General features: G+C 42.0%; 1 protein-coding gene and 1 long non-coding RNA gene across 2 annotated transcripts; one reads left to right on the plus strand and one right to left on the minus strand.

The window, feature by feature from the left end:
• Positions 1-3,046: 3,046 nt before the first annotated feature.
• On the minus strand, positions 3,047-13,964 carry LOC123332679. Its single transcript, XR_006549633.1, has 2 exons — positions 13,731-13,964; positions 3,047-3,542 (listed from the first exon to the last, which is right to left on the minus strand). It is a non-coding gene; the product is annotated as an uncharacterized LOC123332679 (long non-coding RNA).
• A 141-nt stretch (positions 13,965-14,105) lies between these two features.
• Positions 14,106-17,721, plus strand: DNAJC28 (DnaJ heat shock protein family (Hsp40) member C28). The gene is made up of 2 exons (XM_006048240.4): positions 14,106-14,404; positions 15,324-17,721. Exon 2 carries the CDS (start codon positions 15,374-15,376, stop codon positions 16,514-16,516), a length of 1,143 nt encoding a protein of 380 aa, XP_006048302.1. The 5' UTR covers positions 14,106-14,404; positions 15,324-15,373; the 3' UTR covers positions 16,517-17,721.
• The last annotated feature ends 4,315 nt before the right edge of the window (positions 17,722-22,036 follow it).

Below are 22,036 nucleotides of genomic sequence, written 5' to 3' on the forward strand. Positions count from 1 at the left end.
ATTCTCCCAAATCATCCCACCCTCTCCCTCTCCCACAGAGTCCAAAAGACTGTTCTATACATCAGTGTCTCTTTTGCTGTCTCGTATACAGGGTTATTGTTACCATCTTTCTGAATTCCATATATATGTGTTAGTATACTGTACTGGTGTTTTTCTTTCTGGCTTACTTCACTCTGTATAATAGGCTCCAAGTTTCATCCACCTTATTAGAACTGATTCAAATGTATTCTTTTTAATGGCTGAGTAATACTCCATTGTGTGTATGTACCACAGCTTTCTTATCCATTCATCTGCTGCTGGGCATCTAGGTTGCTTCCATGTCCTGGGTGTTATAAACAGTGCTGCGATGAAGTGTTTAAAGGGACCACATGGTTTCCCTCCCTGGCCAGTTGTTTCCAGTCTGGATATGCAATTCTGGAACTGGGAGGTCTAGGTTCACATACTGGGCATATGCACATGACCCTACAAACAGGACCACATTTCTGTCACAGCTGAGCAAACAGTGAATGGCCACCAGGCCCACAGGCACTTGCCAGCCAGCCTTAAACTTCTGAGCCACTTTCAAAGGGGCTTAAAGGTTCTGCCTGCCCAGCAGTGGGCACCTTACTGGAAGGTACCTCAAAGCCCTGTACAAGTCCTCCCTTGGAGTTTAAACTCAAAACCTCAACAGTACAGGACCCTTACAGTAGTTACACATAGAAGATAGTAAGTTCTTGCCTTAGAACAGGAAAGAGTAGAGGGTGAAGAGAAACAAAGTCAGATGAAAACTGCCTCTGGTCCAAGCCAGGTTCCCCAGGCAGCTGGGCAACACTACCCTACCTTTCATTGACTGTGGTCAGCAGCTGCCATCAAATGCTCTTCCAGGTACATCAGTTCATACAGGTACCTTTGCTGCAGAAACAGTTGATTCATTTTTGTCTAGGGGGTTCACTCAACATAATTATGTGCCTATTATGTGCATAATTAAGTGCCAAACACTATCCTATGAAGTTTTTAGAAAGTTGGAAGACACAAAGCAAAATGTTATTTAGTTGATAAAATCACATCCTATAATAAAAGTAGAAGCTGATATCAAGATGTAAATTAGAAAAACCAATCCGTTTGTGACCCAAGAAATATAATTTTCCAACCCTTATTTAGACACTAATCCCCATAAAAAGGAACCTGGACTCTGGAAGGCAGCTGATCCAATATCTTCAGATAGGAAGAATCAAAATGTGTCAGAAATACCTGGTTGACAGAACCAAAAAAAAAAGGAGGCAGGACTCTTGCATACTGAGAGGACAAAGGAGTCACATAGGGCGTCCTGCTGTCTAGTCTGTGATAAACAGTATTTGGACATGCTGAGTGTATGTGCAGCTACTGGTTTAAAATGATACTCAAGAAAAGGTCATTTAACTTAAAGAGGCAATGCATAGAAGGGTGAAAACAAGATGTTAAATTATTTTGTTAATGAAATATGGATGTTTGTCTTTAATGTCTGTTTCTATTTGTGTAAGCAGGATTAAAACAAACAAGCCCCTACATTGTGTTCAGGTATAAATACATGAGATAGGGGAAAGGGGGTTCGACTTTAATCAGTTGTGCAGGTTACACACAACAGTCAAAGCATTCAGGTGTCCGTTTCAAAGGGATGGGTAAGTCAGATATCTAGAGAAGAATGTTACAATAATTTTTAAGAGATTTTAGCCTCTAAATGTACCTTCTTAAATGTTTCACCATTTTTTAACTACTATACAAACTTTTAAAAATAACTCAGGTACAAGGAATCCCCTGGCAGTCCAGTGGTTAAGACTCATCACTTTTCACTGTCAGGGTCCTAGGTTGAGTCTCGGTTGGGGAACTGAGATCCCCGAGTTGTGCTAAATAAAGTTAAGTAATGTGCCAAGTTGAGTTAAGTAACTCCAGTACAGTGTGGCATTTAGTTTTAGTAACTGGTGTAGCTAGTCCCTCATTACTTTTTTTCACCAGTTTTCTTGGCTATTCGCTCCCATGCTGAGTGGTCAGAACCACAGCCCAAGTCGAGCCGGGGAAGACGGGCAAGGATGTGGGTGCCACGGCCAAGTCCGGCTCCCTCGGCCTCACTTCAGTGAGCGCTCAGTCTGTCGCCGCTTCCGCGACTGACGTGCACCCTGACTTCCTCAGTCTCTGGGTCACTTGCCCAGGCAGGATCATCTGACTGGTCAGGTCTAGGTCACTCACCCTGCTCTAACGGCCTGAGGTACAGCGACTAGGACACGGCCTTTGGGTTGCCTCACATGATGGTGGATGCCCCACGTGACAAGGATTCCCATGCTCAGAGGCCCCGATTTGACAAAGGCCCAGCTCCAAAGGTCAGGTGACATGCAGCTGCAAGAGGTTTGGGAAGACTAATAACATTACAGTTATTTTTTGAAGTTCACATTATGCTGACAGTTCCTCTTACCTTTTTTATCTGAACTGGTAAAAAGCCTGAACTGCTTTTTACCAATTATCTAATATGCAATTTTTACCTCCTCCATCCCTATGCTCTTTTAGACAGTCTTCTAGCCATTCTTTCTCAAGCCATGTAAACCTTATATTAACCACAAGGCTGTAACCAGAGATAATCTAAATGTGCATTAGATAACAAAATCAAGTAAATGTAGACTATCCCTGCAATGAAATATTACTCTGCCATAAAAAGGAAATAAGTACTGGTTGCAACATGGATCAACCTTGAAACATTATACTGTTTCAAGTGAAAGAAGCCAGTTACATGACTGCACATTTAAGATTCCATTTATGTGGAATGTCTGGAACAAGCAAATCGTTAGAGGAGATTAACAGTCTCCCAGGGCTATGGGAATAGAGGTCTTTGGAGGCGATGACCTCTGCAGTGTCTCTTGGGGTAACAAGAACATAGTAAAATCGATTGTGTGAACATAGTTGCACCACCCCATGACACACCGAAACCACTGAACCGTACTCAAAAATGGTGAATTGTGTGCCATATGAATTACAGTCGATAAAACTATTCCCCCAAAAGATACAACTCCTGTTACCATAAAAAGATGAATTGGTATAATTTTTAAAATAGATCAGGATTACTTTTAATCTTATAAAATGCATCAAACTTACATATAAAATGCTTTCACATAGAGCAAGAAGTCAATACAGACAGTTCCCACGCTTTATGGCAGCATGCCACCCACTTTATAATGCCCAAAATTCTGCCTCTCTGCACCTGTGCCAAATCAAATATCAGAGTTTGGGTGAAATAGAAAAGGAGAACCTTACAGCTTTGCCAGGTAAAGATGGGCACAGAAGGCTCCTGGCTTGAAAAAGTATGTGTCCTAACCTGGAAGGATTTGTTGAGTTTTATAAAAACACTTCAAGGGTGGGATTGCTGACAAGCTTGGGGTACGTGTGGGGTCACAGGTGGTGGGTTTCCTGACCTTGATGAGTTCCCTGGTCCCTTTAATCCTGCCTCAGCTGGTTTCTTGGCTGCTCCTCACTTTGATTAGCAATGTTCAAGTCCACTCTTTGGAACTCAGGGAAGGTCATGGAGGCTGGAGTCTTGCCTACAAAAAATGGGAGACAAAAGGTTTCCATGCCCAGGAGCCCACAGGATGCCCCTGGTTTCAAAACCATACTAATCCACCTGAACAGCAATCCTAGTCCACAAATTGTCTGTTAACCTGGTAGGTCCCTGGCTAAGCTGCTTAAAGTGCTAACTCCTGAGCCCCACCTGCACTGTGAGCATGGCAACAAAGCACTGCATGGATACTACTACAAATGTGCTCAGTCAGTCAGTCACGTCTGACTCTTTGTGAGCCCATGGACTGTATCCTGCCAGGCTCCTCTGTCCATGGAATTTCTCAGGCAAGAATACCAGAATCAGTTGCCATTTCCTACTCCAGGGGATCTTCCCAACCCAGGGATCAAACCAGCATCTTTTGCACCTCCTGCATTGGCAAGGTGGATTCTTTACCACTAGCACCACCTGGGAAGCCTAATATTACAAATAGATTTATTTTTTAAGAGGTTCATGAATTGAAATATCTGTGGACACCGAAGTCAAACTGCATTTTAAATCTTTCTGCACCACAAACCTCCAAAAATTAATATGAAGAAAGTTTTCTGGAGCAATATCATCCAATTCCTTGACTGCTTCTGTTATAAACAAAACCGAAACAAGGTCTATCATTAAACATTTTTAATTAAATATTCAGCTGAGGGACTTCCCTGGCAGTCCAGTGGTTAAGACTCGGTGCTCCCAGTGTAAGTGGCACAGGTTTGATCCCTGACAGGGGAACTAAAATCCATATGGAGAAAAAGATCACCTGACAAATATACTAGATTGTGTTGAAAGCCAAGTATTGGAAACCCTCCAATTTTGTAAAGAATTTATTTCCTATTCTCCACCTCCACAGCAAATCAGCCTTTTCAACCATACCTTCATTTGGTGCCCTGAGGGTGTTCACAGCACCCTGTAAGATTTAAGGTAAGTGTCAAGTGGGCCTTTTGTTTAACATCACTATAATCCAAGTCTATCCCCGAACCACTGATGGTGAAGAAGCTCAAGTTGAATGCTTCTATGATGACCTACAAGACCTTCTAGAACTAACACCAAAAAAAAAGATGTCTTTTTCATTATAGGGGATTGGAACACAAAAGTAGGAATTCAAGAGATACCTGGTGTAACAGGCAAGTTTGGCCTTGGAGTACAGAATGAAGCAGGGCAAAGGGTAACACTTTTTCCAAGAGAATGCACTGCAAACACCCTCTTTCAATGACACAAGAGAAGACTACACATGGACATCACCAGTCAGTCAATACCAAAATTAGATTGATGATATTCTTTGCAGCTGAAGATGGAGCAGCTCTATACAGTCGGCAAAAACAAGGCCAGGAGTTGACTGTAGCTCAGATCATCAGCTGCTTAATGCAAAATTCAAACTTGAAGAAAGTAGTGGCCATTCAGGTATGACCTACATCAAATCCCTTATCATTATACAGTGGAGGTGATGAACAGATTCAAGGTATTAGATGTGGTAGACAGACTGCCTGAAGAACTAAGGACAGAGGTCCATAACACTGTACAGAAGGCAGTGACCAAAACCATCCCAAAGAAAAAGAAATGCAAGAAGGAGACATGGTTCTCTGAGGAGGCCTTACAACCAGCTGAGAAAAGAGGAGAAGCAAAAGGCAAAGGAGAAATGGAAAGACATTTCCAACTGAATACAGGGTTCCAGATAATAGCAAAGAGAGACAAGCATCTTTTAATGTTTTAGTGGTTATTTGTACATCTTCTTTGGTGAAATGGGCTTCCATGGTGGCTCAGATGGCAAAGAATCTCCCTGCAATGCAGGAGACTTGCGTTCAAGCCCTGGATAGGGAAAATCCCCTGGAGAAGGGAATGGCTACCCACCCCAGTATTCTTACCTGGAGAATTCCACAGACAGAGCCTGGAGGGCTACAGTCCATGGGGTCACAAAGAGTTGGACGTGACTGAGTGACTACCACTTTCACTTGGTTGAAATGTGGTATTCAAATCTTTGCTCATTTTAAAACTGAGTTAAATTTCTTTTTATTAATGAATTTTAAGAGTTCTTTATATATTCTGGATATCAGACTCTTATCAGATACGTGATCTGAAAATTGTTTCTCACATTATGTGGCGTGCATTTGCAGTTTCTTAATGGTGTTTTTTGAAGCACAGATATTCTTAATTTTGATGAAGCCCAATTTTCTATTTTTTATTACTTGTGCTTTTGGTATCATATCTAAGAAACCATTGCCAAATGCAAGGTTACAAAGCTTTACATCTGTTTCCTTCTAAGAGTTTTATATTTTTGTGTGCTAAGTTGCTTCAGTCATGTCCGACTCTGCGACCCTATGGACTGCAGCCCTCCAGGCTCCTCTGTCCATGAGATTCTCCAGGCAAGGATATTGGAATGGGTTGCCATGTCCTCCTCCAGGGGATCTTCCTGACCTGGGGATCAAACACGAGTCTCTTACTTCTCCTGCATTGGCGGGCAGGTTCGTTACCACTAGCGCCACCTGGGAAGCCCTTTGATCTATCTTGAGTTCATTTTTTAATATAATGTGAAGCAAGGGTTCAACTTCATTCATTTGCAAGTGGATATACAGTTGTCCCAGCACCACATACTAAAAAGCCTATTTTTCCCATTTGTCTTGGCACACTTGTCAAAAATCAACTGACCAAAAATGCAATAGTTTATTTCTCAACTTTCAATTACATTTCATTGATATCCTACATTCATTGTCTATCCTATGCCAGTACCACAAAGTCTTGATTACAGTAGCTTTGGAGTGAGTTTTGAAATAAGGAAGTGTGACTCCTCACTTTTGTTCTTCTTTTTCAAGACTGTTTTTTCTGTGTTCCATTTTATATATAGCTGCATCAGGTCTTGGTTGTGGCACGTGCAATCCCTGACCAGGGATCAAACCCAGGCCTCCTGCACTGGGAGTGTGGAGTCTAAGCTACTGTACCACCTGGGAAGTCCCTATTCTGTGTACCTGGACTTGCCATGTAAATCCAGGATCACCTTGTCAACTTTTTTCAAAAAGGCTGACTGAGATTTTCAAAGGAATTTAACTTGTAGATTAACTTGGAGCGTACTGCCATCTGAATAATATTGTCTTCCAATCAATGAATACAGGATGTCTTTCCTTTTACTTAGGTCTTCTTTCATTTCTTCCAGCAATATTTTATAATTTTTAGTGTCTCCTACCTCCTTGGTAACATGTATTCCTTATTGGGTTTTTTTATTTTAATGCTATTCTATTAAATTTTTAAAAAACTGATTGATTGCCTTTTTGTCACCCTGCTAACTATATGCATCATGTGAAAGGCCAGGCTAGATGAAGCACAAGCTGGAATCAAGATTGCCAGAATTTTCAATAACCTCAGTTACGTAGATGACACCACCCTAATGGCAGAAAGTGAAGAGGAACTAAAGAGCCTCTTGATGAAAGTGAAAGAGGAGAGTGAAAAAGTTGGCCTAAAACTCAACATTCAAAAAACTAAGATCATGGCATCCGGTCCCATCACTTCATGGCAAATAGATGGGGAAACAGTGGAAACAGTGACAGACTTTATTTTCTTGGGCTCCAAAATCACTGCACATAGTGACTGCAGCCGTGAAATTAAGACATTTGCTCCTTGGAAGAAAAGCTATGACCAACCTAGACAGCATATTAAAAAGCAGAGGCACTACTTTGCCAACAAAGGTCTGTCTAGTCAAGGCTATGACTTTTCCAGTAGTCATGTTGTGAGAGTTGGACTATAAAGAAAGCTGAGTGCCGAAGAATTGATGCTTTTGAACTGTGGTGTTGGAGAAGACTCTTGAGAGTCCCTTGGACTGCAAGGAGATCCAACCACTCAATTCTGAAGGAAATCAGTCCTGAATATTCATTGGAAGGACTGGTGCTGAAGCTGAAACTCCAATTCTTTGTGAAGAACTGACTGAGTGGAAAAGACCCTGATGCTGGGAGAGACTGCAGGCAGGAGGAGAAGGGGGATAACAGAGGATGAGATGGTTGGATGGCATCACCGACTCCATGGACATGAGGTTTGAGCAAGTTCCAGGACTTGGTGATGGACAGGGAGGCCTGGTGTGCTGCAGTCCACGGGATCGCAGAGAGTTGGACACGACTGAGCGACTGAGCTGAACTGAACTGACTGCCCTGGGTCTTTGTTGCTATGAGCAGGCTTTCTCTTCTTGTGGTGATTGAGGGCTCCCCTCTCACTTCTCATTGCTGTGGCTTCCCTTGTTGCAGAGTATGGATTCTAGACGTGGACTTCAGCAGTTTCGGAACACAGGCTCAGTAATTGTAGCACACAGACTTAACTGGTCCACAGCATGTGGGATCTTCCTGGACCAGGGATAGAACCTGTCTCCTGCAGGGGCAGGCAGATTCTTTACCACTGACCTAACAGGGAAGCCCCACATAGGACTTCAATTGCTGCTGAACAAACTCAACACATAGGAGAAAAAGAAGATAATGGATCTTAACTCCAGATAAAAAGTCTTTTTTTTTTCTGGCCCCCTGCAGTGGAAGCGCAGAGTCCTAACCACTGAACCACCAGGGAATTCCCTTATTAAAATTCTTTGCCTATAAATGAAATCCTAAGTTTCCCAAGGATTGATGAAGGCTGTCCATCCTGCAGTTGGAATCTCAAAAAAATAAAAGGAAAAGATAACAGTAACTATGTGAGGTGATGATATGTTAATTTGTTAATCAGTGTGACTGTGATTGTCTCACACTTGTACAAATACCAAATTGCCCAGTTGCACACTGTAAAAGTATACAACTTTTGTCAATTGCAGCTCAATAAAACTGGAAACAAATTTTGAAGGGTGAGAAAAAACAAGAATGGGGACTTTCACGGTGGTCCAGGGGCTAAGACTGTGTTCTCCGTGCAGGGGTCCCAGGTTCAATCCTCAGTCAGGGAACCAGATCCCACCTGCTGTAACTAAAAGATCCCTCATGCAGCAACTAAGACCCAGCGCAGCCAAAGACAGAGATAATTTTTTTTCTTTAAAAAAAGAAAGCAAACATAGAGTAGTTGTGCTGTAAAGCAGTGATTTTGATGAACATGTTGGGTAAATGTTATATGGGCTGAAAACAATTCAAATCTTGATTCTCAGGCTACTGATATGCAGTTGGTTTCCCCACTATTAGCCTGAAATTGGAGGTATATACATTATTCATTGTTTCAAGGAACAGAAAGCATTTAGTTCAGCTCAGTCGCTCAGTCGTGTCCGACTCTTTGTGACCCCATGGACTGCAGCACACCAGGCCTCCCTGTCCATCACCAACTCCTGGAGCTTGCTCAAACTCATGTCCATCAAGTCGGTGATGCCATCCAACCACCTCATCCTTTGTTGTCCCTTTCTCCTCCCACCTTCAGTCATACCCAGCATCAGGGTCTTTTCAAATGAGACAGTTCTTCATATCAGGTGGCCAAAGTATTGGAGTTTCAGCTTCAGCACCAGTCCTTGCAATGAACATTCAGGATTGATTTCCTTTAGGATGGATTGGTTGGATCTCCTTGCAGTCCAAGGGACTCTCAAGAGTCTCCTCCAACACCACAGTTCAAAAGAATCAATTCTTCAGCACTCAGCTTTCTTTATAGTCCAACTCTCATATCCATACGTGACTACCGGAAAAACCATAGCTTTGACTAGATGGACCTTTGTTGGCAAAGTAATGTCTCTGCTTTTTAATATGCTGTCTAGGTTGGTCATAAATTTTCTTCCAAGGAGCAAGCGTCTTCAAATGCAGGCTCAAATGACAATAAATCCTTATGTTGAATCAAGGCCAAAAATAGAAAACTGGCATCCTGGGTTGGGGAGGGTAGTTTTTCATTAGCAAACTTCCACAAATCCTGTGTGTGGCCCTTACTGACCATCTTAGGATGTTAGATAACTGGTTAACCCAGTAGGGAAGATGAAGAATGGAAAAATATTCAAATGAGTGTGAATCTCTTTTCCAGGTTATCTCTTCCCAACCCTTGAAGATTTTCAATCTTATTATGCTAATTAATTAAGTTCATTTACCTCTCCTTTCTTTTAAAGCTGACACTGTCTACAACAAACACTTCCTTGATCCGAGTAAAAAAGGAACTGATATAACCAAACTAACAATACTGTTTCTCAATTCTATTTCAATAGAATAAACCAAAAACAATGAATTGAGATGGCACCCAGAGGAATGCAAATTCATGGTGTTTCTGGAAATTGTAGTTTCAGAAGATACAATTTGCAAACATAATTGAACAAAATGTGACTTTAGAATTCAGATGGAACCATCCATCAATCTGCAGGGGAGTGTGATTTTGGTTTCTATGGTACCACAACTTACTGGAAATAAATCAGCTTCTTTGCAATTACCACAGAACCAGCAAATGAGACGAAGGAAGGAAAAGGGGCTTCTCTGGTGGTCTAGCATTAAGAACCCACATGCCAATGCGAGGAGCACAGGCTCGATCCCTGGTCCAGGAAGATCCCCATGCCAAGGGGCAACTAAGCCAGTGCACCACAACTACGGCACTCACAAGCCCGAACTGCTGAAGCTTGAGTGCTCTGACTCTGCTGAGATGCAGCGGACTGCACAGATGAGTCTGTCCACCACAACGATGAGTGGCCCCTGCTCCCCTGCAACTAGAGAACTAAATAAAGCCCATGCACAGCAAAAAGACCCAGCATGGCCCAAAATAAACAAATGAATCTTTCTTTTAAAAAGAAGGAACAGATGGAATTAAAACACAGCCATCACATGCTTTAGTCAAAGCCTGAAACTATATCCAAGAACCAAAAAAAAATGTTACTTTTGCAGTGCCAAGCTTCTTGCAGTAGCTCAGTAAGTATTTAATGTAACTATAAAGTAGGAAAAAAAATTTTAATAACTTTTTTAAAGTATCACATCTATTTTCCACCCACTCAGAAACACAGTTAATGACTAAGTTTAACGCTAATGGAATTTGTGCCAACTCTCTACCTTCCCTGGTTTATGGGGAAATTTGTTTCAAAATGCTCAACTCTATTGTAAGAGTACAGAATTACGAAAAAGATGTTTCAAACTAGGACATGTTACACACATGAAATCCAATAGACTTTAAAACCAGCCCTTTTGTACAAGATTATACTGCATTCCAGCTGAGAAACTTGAAGTGATTAATTCAGACTTTGTGGAAAAGAACAGACTGAGGTTCAAACATGTTGATTTGAATTATGACATAACCTTAAAGTGGTTAACAATTTAAACTGAAAATGAACAGGTTTAAAAGTCTATGGAGTTTAAATAAGCAAGGTAGCAGATCACATAAAAATTGGTAGTTAACCAGGTGTCCGTGGTGGCCCAGTGGTTAGGATTTGGCACTTTCACCGCCACGGGCCAGGATCAGTCCCTGGTCTCGAGAACTGCTCACAAGCGGGGGGATCAAAAAAAAAAAAGAAAAAGCTAGTCAACCTATGTTTGGTTCTGACTTCTTTAAATTTGATCCTCTGACCACATCTTATAATCACTAGGACTGCTGACAGCAGAGTATGCAGCCACCTTTTAAAAGGAAAAGAACTAAAGTTTTCTTTTCTAATATTTATTTATTTGGCTGCACTGGGTCTTACTTGAGGCATGCAAGCCCTTGGTTGCAGCATGTGAGGTCTAGCTCCCCGATCATGGATCAAACCCAGGCTCTCTGCATTGGGAGTGTGGAGTTTTAGCCACTGGACTACCAGGAATGTCCCTGTATTTTTCTCTTTAGATGGAAACTATATTTTCGATGGTGAACTCTTTCTGCCCATAACTAAACTGAGCAATACTGCTTTGGTTTATCACTCATTTGACCTGCTGATTTAAGTCTATGGGTTGCTCTCACAGACATCATCAGGACAACTGTTGAAGCTGGAATACAAAACTGTACATTAAATAATATTTTATCTATGTTAAATCTGTTGAATTTGTTAACAGAGCTATGATAATGTAAGAGAATGCCCTTGCTCTGATGAAACAAATACTGAAGTGCTTTGGAGTAAAGGAACATAATACAATTATTTTTATTGTAATATGTAATATTACATATCGCAATATTTTATTGTAATGGTTTAATACTTAATAAATTTTAAATATTAAAATATTAATACTAATAAATATTAAATAAAATGTTTGCTATTTAATTAAATATTAATATTTAAATATTGAATTTTAATATTTGAATTAAATATTGATATTTATTAAATTTAATATGTAATATTGTAATGCTGCTAAGTTGCTTCAGTTGTGTCCGACTCTGTGCGACCCCATGGACTGCAGCCTACCAGGCTTCTCCGTCCATGGGATTCTCCAGGCAAGAACACTGGAGTGGGTTGCCATTTCCTTCTCCAATGCATGAAAGTGGAAAGTGAAAGTGAAGTTGCTTAGTCGTGTCTGACTCCTAGTGACCCCATGGACTGCAGCCTACCAGGCTCCTCCATCCATGGGATTTTCCAGGCAACAGTACTGGAGTGGGGTGCCGTTGCCTTCTCCCAATATTGTAATAATTTATTGTAATATGTAATTATTTTATTGTAATGTTTTTATTGTAATTGCATTAAAAATAATGCAATTATTTTTTAAATGATTCAGAATATATATATATATACACACACACACACACACACACACACAGAGGATGATAAAGCACCTCTTGGTAGCTGAACCAATGCCAGAAACTGCCTACCTTCCGGTTTCATATACATAAGAAAAATAATCTCCTAGGTCAGTTAAGTAATTCATACTTTGCGGTTGAAAGTGTGCTTTACTGATTACTCGGCTGACTTCAGTTCTCTTTCTACATGTAAAGAATTATACCACAAAACTGACATTCTGAAAAGAGCAATGGACTTAAGAGTCCCAGTAACTTACGAAGTCTAGTCACTTATCCAAATCACTTAACTACTTGGACTAAAGTATAGTTACTTATGCAAACATAAAAATCACATTTGTGACTAGTGCATTGTATTGAATAAAATACAAAGTGCTACATAAGTATGAGTAGTTTCTAAAACTGTGTGCTTTCCCCACTTTTATAGCTGTGTTTAAAATATTGGCTAGAATTCAAACTTGTAGAAACTCTTTCACACTGGAGTTCTTTTATGTTCATTGTTTGCTTGTAAGGAAATCCCTCTGAATCAAAATTTAAACCATTTTCTACATACCTAGTAAAAGGTAGCAAATTACAGTCAAAGCTATGTTTTTCCAGTAGCCACGTACCAACGTGAGAGTTGGACCATAAGGAAGGCTGAACACCGAAGAACTGACGCTTTGTCAGTGCTTTCGAACTGTGGTGCCAGAGAAGACTTGAGAGTCCCTTGGACTGCAAGGAGATCAAACCTGTCAATCCTAAAGGAAATCAACCTTCACTGGAAGAACTGATGCTGAAGCTGAAGCTCTGACACTTTGGCCCCCGGACGCGAAGAGCCAACTCACAGGCAAAGACCCTAACGCTGGGAGAGACTGAAGGCAGAAGGGGGCGACAGAGGATGAGATGGTTGGATGGCATCACCGACTCAATGGGCTTAAGTCTGAGCAAACTCCGGGAGATGGTGAAGGACAGGGAAGCCTGGTACTGCAGTCCATGGAGTCACAAAGAGTTGGACACGACTGAGCAACGACTGAACAACAACTACTCAGAAGCCTTTCTAGGTTAGTACCTATTTCTGGCTTGTTTCAGGAGACATCGTCATAACAACAAAAAAATTTAACGTGCCAGGCAGACACAATGCAAAGAGGTTTACATACACTGTGTAATTTTCACAAAAAGGTACTGCGTTTGATGCAATTATTATTTCATCATAAGTAAAATGGGGAAAACAATAGCGCTTACCTCAGAGGGCTGTTGTAAGGATTTTAAAAGACTGTACATAGCGCATTTAGTACAGTGCCTGACAAAAGGAAGGGCTTAACACACGTTTACCATGTGCTGGTACAATCATTTGCCAGATAAAAACAGAGACGCAAGTGTAAACAAAAGGATTTTCAACTCAGGTCTGACTCCCCAAGGTTCTGCCTCTTTAAAAAAAAAAAAAAAATTATCTCCCTGTACAGGAGGGTTAGGGAAATCCCCAGGACAGTGGCTGAACCTAAAGCCAGGAAACACACCTAATTTAATTTTGTCCTCGACTGTTCTCACCCACTACCGACGCCTGGCTAAATGAGCTGCTCGCTAGGTTCTTGAACTAACAAAAGACCAGCTTTCTAACCTGGGTTAACTAGATCTTTCTGAGGCAGAATTTCCTGAGAAATTTCGGAGAGGGTGTCCCCGGCTGCACACCCGAAGAGGCTGTCCAGGTCCTGTTCAGGGAAACGGACTCGTCTCCCGCTTCTCAAAACAATTTTCCGAGCGGCGTCGCCCTCCAAACCACTCGGACTTCAAAGGTCCCCACCTACACCGGCCACAGGCTACGAGAAACCCCACACATCTACGGAGGCGCCACAGCATCCTTTTCGCCGCCTCACCTCTCCCCGCCTCCCTCCTCCCGGAAGCAGTCCTGCTCTCGCCGCACTTCCAGGAGAACTACATCTCCCAGAATCCCGCTCAATCGATCCATCTTCCGCTCCAGGTGGGGGCGAAGGCGGAGCTGGTGCCCGGGACGGGGTGGGGCCTCCCGAAAGGTCCTGCTCTTGTCCTCTTGAGAAGACTAGGGCCTAAAGGAAATTCTGGGGTTCTCTGGTAAGGTAGGACATCTGTCCCTATTAGGTATAATACTGCCCGCCGCACCCCGAGGGTTCCCTCTGTGTAAAACGCAGATGGTCTAGCCCAGCGGCGGAGCTTGCCGCGGGCCTCCCGCGGAGACGCCTGTGGAGCGAAGGGCAGATGGCGCACGCACGCGCAGAGGCTCAGCTTGGTAGCGAGAGCCGCTGAGCCGCGTCTGAGGTGAGTAGGGGGCGGGGCGGGGCGTGTCCAGCGTCGGGACTGACCGCTCCCTCGGGACGGCCACCATGGGCACCATCACCGAAGTCCCAGTTAAACCTGAAAGTCCTCGATTCCAACTGTCCAGAAATTGGAGTCCCCGGGAACTCAGTTTTAGCATGTATACATCAAAGTCCTATTTTCAATGAAACCACTTCCAGCATTTCATTGCCATTACCTTCGTACAAGACTGCCTTCCTCTTCTGTATCGTGCGTTTTAAAAATAATAGTTAACGTGTTGAGGGGGCTCACCCTTTCATCTTGCTTTTTCGACTTGGAGCGAATAGCTCCTTCCTAACAAGCTGCAGAGCTTAAAATCTTTTTTGGACATTTGATTCTATTGAATTTAGTGTCAGACTAGATACATACTTTGGCGTGTGCTTTGATTATTTCACATGTCTCCTCGTGAGAAGACTCCTTGGGACGGTAAAGACAATGATACATTCTACTAAAGAAGTAATGGTGCCGATGAAGTTCATGATCTGCTGGGGATACAGACAGTTAAACAAGAGGCTTATTGTGCCCTAACCCTAACCATTTTGTTTCCACCTTGTTATTGGATTTGGTTATGTTGCTTAACCTTCTGGGTCTACATTTTCTCATAAAACGAAAAGATTGGATTAGATGATCTCTGAGAACTTGCCAGCTCTAACATCCTGGGGTTAGTTAGTGAGGAGTAGAATCTAGATTGTATCCCAATATGTTAATAGAAGACATCATCAACTTCCATTTTTCTGCTAACATAAATGAATCGTAGCTCTGAGAATTTTAGCAGCATTAGAAAGAACTGCCCTTATTGTATGCGTAATCTCATCCATATTGCTGAAAATATGAGTTTAGCTGATAATACAACTTTCTTCACCCTATATTTGTTGTTTTATAGATCATTGCTAAGGAAGAACTCTGGGTACTGTAAGGAACACAACGTATGTGATGATGGCTCAGATCTTAAGACCTCATCTGAGAAGTGCTTCAGTGATTCCTAATCGAATGAAAATGGGTCCATATCTTGTTGTCATAAGAACTAGAATGATGTCAACTCATAAATCCAAAAGGAATATAAGAGAATATTATGGGCTGCTGAATCTGGATGAAGGCTGTTCTGCAGATGATGTCAGGGAATCTTTTCGTAAGCTTGCCAAGCAATACCATCCAGACGGTGGCTCTAGTACTGCTGATTCTGCAACGTTTATAAGGATTGAAGAAGCTTACAGGAAGGTACTTTCCCACGTGATAGAACAGACAAATGCCAGACAGAGTAAAGTTGAAGACACAGAAGAAGAAGAAGAAAAATTCAAATATAAAACACCCCAACACCGGCATTACTTAAGTTTTGAGGGTATTGGTCTTGGGACTCCGAGTCAACGAGAGAAGCAGTACAGGCAGTTTAGAGCAGACCGTGCAACTGAACAAGTGATGGAATACCAAAGGCAGAAACTGCAAAGCCAGTATTTGACTGACAGTGTCACTGTTAAAGATGTAAGGCACAGTAAGGAACGAAAGATAACTCAGGCAATAGAGCGTTTGGTGGAGGATCTCATTCAGGAGTCAATGGCAAAAGGAGACTTTGACAATCTCAGCGGGAAAGGAAAACCTCTGAAAAAATTTTCTGGCTGTTCATATATTGATCCTATGACTCACAACCTGAACAGAATATTGATAGATAATGGATACCAACCAGAATGGATCCTAATGCAAAAGGAAATAAAGGATACCATTGATCAACTCAGAGAGGCAATTTTAGCGTCAAGGAAAAAACTTGGGAATCCAATGACATCAGCTGAGCAGAAACAGTGGAACCAAGTTTGTGAGCAGTTTCAAGAAGACATCAAAAAGCTAAATAAGCGAATTAATGATTTTAATTTAATTGTTCCCCTCCTGACTAGGCAGAAGGTCCATTTTGATGCACAGAAAGAAATTGCCAGAACCCAGGAAATATACACAACCCTTATAAAAACAAAAGAAATCACAAATAAAAACCCAAATAACACTGATCCGGGAGAAGGAGAGAAAACACCTGGAGTTAAGACAGTTTTCTTTAACTGGATGAATGTGTGGAAATTTATTAAAATATGACCATCTCAATGTTCACAGTACTGCCCCAAATAATTTTCAGTAGTATTAACACCACACATAGAGGCTGAGGTTTCTTTCTATAACACAAGAGTCTGAGAACTGTGCACCTCTGTACTTTTCACAAAACGACCCACATCTCCAGTGATGTTTAAGTGAGTGAGAGAACTGTGAGAAACAAACTGAGTCCAAGAGATATTCAACCAGCTTTGTTCTGAGGACATAGCAAGACAAGAGGAAACAATTTAACATTGACACTTGAGTTTATTAAAGCACAAAACTAGTCTAAGACTTTTGGAACATTCTTTATATGGTTGGAAACATTACGACAGGAAATTAGTGTAATGGTGTTCCAGCACTCCTTTTTTTTTATAAAGGCCTTCTCTGTGGGTACTGAATAAAGAAACCACCAAACATCTAGGTTGTACTTTGCGCTAACTTCATGAGCCATTGGCAGCAAAGATCCATCAGCCAAACTAACTGATTTAGCTATTCTAGAAATAGACTCCAATGTCCACTTTAAAGAGTTTATTTTCTGACCTCTCAGAGGTGGGTTCAATGGAAACAAAGTTTCACTTATGGCTTCGTTTCTAATCAGAGTCAAAATGTTGGTTTTACAGAAGCCTATCTGAAGCCTCTCTCATGTATCACACTTCTCAGAGGCTTTTTCAATGAGGGTAATATATCAGTTTACAGTCTTAGGGATCCAATTTCCTGTCTTAGGAACCCTTTAATAAGCAACTACAAGATGTCAGAATTTTGTGCTCACTTGCACCTTTGGCAAATGAGAAGAGATTGACATCCATGAGACTGTGTCCCATCCACTCTCAGACTGATCTGACTTTTTAAGATCTGTGTAATTGCCTTATTCACAGAATTGGGCAACTAGACTTGTCAAAAGAAGCTGGTCTGTTTCCTTATTTAATTCAGAGTGCTGTACTATGGAAGTGTCTCAGAAGCATGTCACTTGCCCCTCTGATTTTGGAAGAACAAGTTATTTTGTAAAGTGTGTGATAAGTAAAATGACATCTTCAGAAGGAAATTTCAGACCTTCTGCTTAGATGATGGGGCATTAATGGGTATAATATGTGATTATTTTGTTGAATGAGTTATCACTAGCTTCTGCAATGATCTATTACTCTATATACAATTGTGACCAGTGTGAAATAAGAGCTTTATAATAAAAGCTATTGCTCTAAAACATTTTATAAGGTGATGCTTCTGTGAATCTTGTTAAATATTAGATACATGGCACCTAATTACAATACATGATACCTAATTATGGGGCTTCCCTGATAGCTCAGTTGGTAAAGAATCTGCCTGCAATGCAGGAGACCTTGGTTTGATTCCTGGGTCAGGAAGATCCCCTGGAGAAGGGACAGGCTACCCACTCCAGTATTCTGGCCTGTAGAATTCCATGGACTGTATAGACCATAGGGTCACAAAGAGATGGACACGAGTGAGTGACTTTCACTTTCACTTACCTAATCACATTACAACAACATATGTAAAGGAAACCGTTTTTATTTTTGGTTTGCTGGGTCTTCATTGCTGCTCGCAGGCTTTCTCTGCTTGCGGTGAGCAGGGGCTATTCACTGTGGGGCTCAGGCTTCTCATCGTGGTGACTTCTCGTTGCAGAGCACGGGCTCTAGGATGCGTGGACTGAGGTAGTTGTGGTGTGTGGGTTCAGTAGTTGCAGCTCATGGGGTCTAGAGCATATGCTCAGTAGTTGTGGTGCATGGGCTTCGTTGCTCCATGGCATGTGGAATCTTCCTGGACCAGAAATCGAACCTATGTCCCCTGCATTGGCAGGTGGATTCTTACGCACTGAACCACCAGGGAAGTCCAAGGAAATCCTTTTTCATATTAGCTAATGAGAAGATAAGGTTATCAGAAAACTCTAGTAATTCCTAATTTCACCACAGCACTTTATGTTTGTAAATGTCTATATTAATAAATTTAATCAGTAAACTTAATGATTATTCAATGGTCCAGTGTTCTCTAAACAACTAACAGTAATAATAAACATGTTTTTGTCTGACCATCTAAATGTTGTTTTATCTTCTTGCTTGATGATGTCAAAACTGACAGACATGGACTCTTCTTGCTAAGAAAGCAAGTTCACTATGTACAAACAGGGTGACTTACTGAAGTAACTTCCAGGCCAGAAAAAAAATGTGGGTCAGTTCATTGGCATTTGTGGAATCAGAATCTGAACTTAGGCTCTGTTTTGATGGAGCATTGACCTTTTTCTGTTGATTTTTCATCATGTAACTGTCAGCTTTTCAGATGTAGTAATAACTTACTGAGATCTCTTAACTCATTAATAGTCACATATCAGACTCTTGTCTGATTCCCAGCCTTTTCATGGCTCCTTTCTTCAAACTGTACGACGAAGACCCTGGCCCAGCCCCGCGAGTGGATCACAAGTGCCTTTTGTCTCCATGTCCTTGCTCTGTGTGCCTGAGTTTGGCCTCAGTCAGTAGTCTGGTCCCTCAGGACTATAGTTTTAAGTTCCTTGACAGAATGATTGCATTTTTTTTTTTTCACTTTGAGTAACTCTGGCCCTTTAATTTGTTAATTTAGTGATAGGCCAGTTACATTTGGTTCTTTGAATAATTGAGGTTAATCAGATTTCTCAGTGTAATGTAAACTGAGCAACAAATGCACAAAATCTAACACTCCCATATAGGGTAATAAAGCCTTTGTTGGATTTGTTTGTTTATTTAATTGAAGTATAGTTGATTTACAAGGTTGTGTCAATTTCTGCTGCACAGCAAAGTGATTCAGTTAAACATATACACATGCTTTTTAATATTCTTTTCCATTGTGATTTATCCCAGGATGTTGAATGTAGTTCTCTGTGCTAATCAGTAGGACCTTGTCCATACCACTGCACTGTCGTTCATTCTCTTCACGGTGCTCCCAGGCTGTAGCCCTACACTTGGCGGTACCCCTCCCAGAGATGGGAGTCCCCTGTAGCCTTGTCTGTATGACTGGGGCCATACTTCCCTGTTATACTAACTGCCTGGATACCCATCCCTGGGCCTCAGCCACCTTCCAGGACATTTCCAGTACCTCTCAGGCACAACTCCTGCTTATTTGCCTGTTCCCAGAAGTACTGCCTTTCCTGTTTTCAACAAAGTTTTATTAATTCAACTACAGTTACTGAAGTCATACAAGGCAATCCACCATCCCACCATCTGGATTCTCAGAAATCCCACTGACTGGGGCGAGGTGCTACAAAAGGACCCCTTACCCCCAAAGGTGGATCCCACTGGGCTAACATCAAAGTGCAAGCAGGGCTTTATTCCTCCCGCGGTTCTAGGGAAGAATCCGACTCCTTGCCTTTTCCAGCTTCTAGAGGCTGCCTGTATCTCTGGCTTAGAGCCCTTTCTTCTTCTTCAAAGCCAGCAAGGGCAGGTGGAGTCCTTCTCATGTCTCATCACTCTGAATCTTCCTCTTCTGATTTTCGGGACCTTTGTGGTGACCCTGGGCTTCCTAAGTGGCTCCAGCGGTAAAGAACCTGCCTGCCAATACAGGAGGATGTAAGAGACACGGGTTCAATCCCTGGGTGGGGAAGATCCCCTGGAGGAGGGCATGGCAACCCCCTCCAATATTGTTGCCTGGAGAATCTCATGGACAGAGGAGCCTGGCGGGCTACAGTCCATGGGGTTGCACAGAGTCGGACATGACTGAAGGCACTTGGCATGCACGCACGTGGTGACCCTGGGTTCATCCAGTTCACTCAGCATAATCTCCCCCATTTTAAAGTCAGTTTAATATATACACACTAGTGAAAGTGAAGAATCCAACTGTGTGGATCACAATAAACTGTGGAAAATTCTGAAAGAGATGGGAATACTAGACCACCTGACCTGCCTCTTGAGAAACCTATATGCAGGTCAGGAAACAACAGTTAGAACTGGACATGGAACAACAGACTGGTTCCAAATAGGAAAAGGAGTATGGCAAGGCTGTATATTGTCACCCTGCTTATTTAACTTCTATGCAGAGTACATCATGAGAAACGCTGGGCTGGAAGAAGCACAAGCTGGAATCAAGATTGCCGAGAGAAATATCAATAACCTCACATATGCAGATGACACCACCCTTAATGGCAGAAAGTGAAGAGGAACTAAAAAGCCTCTTGATGAAGGTGAAAGAGGAGAGTGAAAAAGTTGGCTTAAAGCTCAACATTCAGAAAACAAAGATTGTGGTACCCAGTCCCACCACTTCATGGGAAATAGATGGGGAAACAGTGTCAGACTTTATATTTTTGGGCTCCAAAATCACTGCAGATGGTGATTGCAGCCATGAAATTAAAAGACACTTACTCCTTGGAAGGAAAGTTATGACCAACCTAGATAGCATATTCAAAAGCAGAGACATTACTTTGCCAACAAAGGTCTGTCTAGTCAAGGCTATGGTTTTTCCAGTGGTCACGTATGGATGTGAGAGTTGGACTGTGAAGAAAGTTGAGCACCGAAGAATTGATGCTTTTGAACTGTGGTGTTGGAGAAGACTCTTGAGAGTCCCTTGGACTGCAAGGAGATCCAACCAGTCCATTCTGAAGGAGATCAACCCTGGGATTTCTTTGGAAGGAACGATGCTAAAGCTGAAACTCCAGTACTTTGCCCACCTCATGTGAAGAGTTGACTCACTGGAAAAGACCCTGATGCTGGGAGGGATTGGGGGCAGGAGAAGGGGACGACAGAGGATGAGATGGCTGGATGGCATCACCGACTCAATGGATGTGAGTTGAGTGAACTCTGGGAGTTGGTGATGGACAGGGAGGCCTGGCGTGCTGCAATTCATGGGGTCGAAAAGAGTCGAACTGAGTGACTAAACTGAACTGAACTCAGTGAAAGTGAAAGTGTCAGTCACTCAATCGTGTCCAACTCTTTGCAATCCCATGGATGATCACCCACCAGTCTTCTCTGTCCATGGAATTCTCCAGGCAAGAATACTGCAGTGGGTAGCCATTCCCTTCTCCAGGGGATCTTCCCAACCTAGGTATTGAAGCCAGGCTTCCCCCATAGCAGGCAGATTCTTTCCTGTCTGAGCCACCAGGGAAGCCCATACACACTACTACATATAAAATAACCAACGAGGACCTTCTGTATAGCACAGAGAATTCTACTCAATGTTAGGTAATAACCTATATGGAAAAGAATCTGAAAATAATGGATATTCATATCTGTATAACTGAATCATGGTATTATACACCTGAAAGTAACAGCACTGTGAAACAACTATACTCCAATATAAAAATTAAAATTAAAAAGAAAGAAAGTCAGTCAATAGCAACCTTAATTCCACTTGCAAATTTAGTTTTCCTTTGCTGTGTAACATAAAATATTCAGAGATTCTGGGGATTAGGACATATGGGGGGGGTGTTACCCTGCCACCACAATTGTTGAGTCGCTAAGTTGTGTCTCACTCTCTGTGGCACCATGGACTGCAGCACACCAGGCTTCCCTGTCCTTCACTATCTCCCAGAGTTTGCTCAAACTCATGTCT

Source organism: Bubalus bubalis, chromosome 1 (genome assembly GCF_019923935.1).
Source record: "Bubalus bubalis isolate 160015118507 breed Murrah chromosome 1, NDDB_SH_1, whole genome shotgun sequence".
NCBI classification, from domain to species: domain Eukaryota; kingdom Metazoa; phylum Chordata; class Mammalia; order Artiodactyla; family Bovidae; genus Bubalus; species Bubalus bubalis.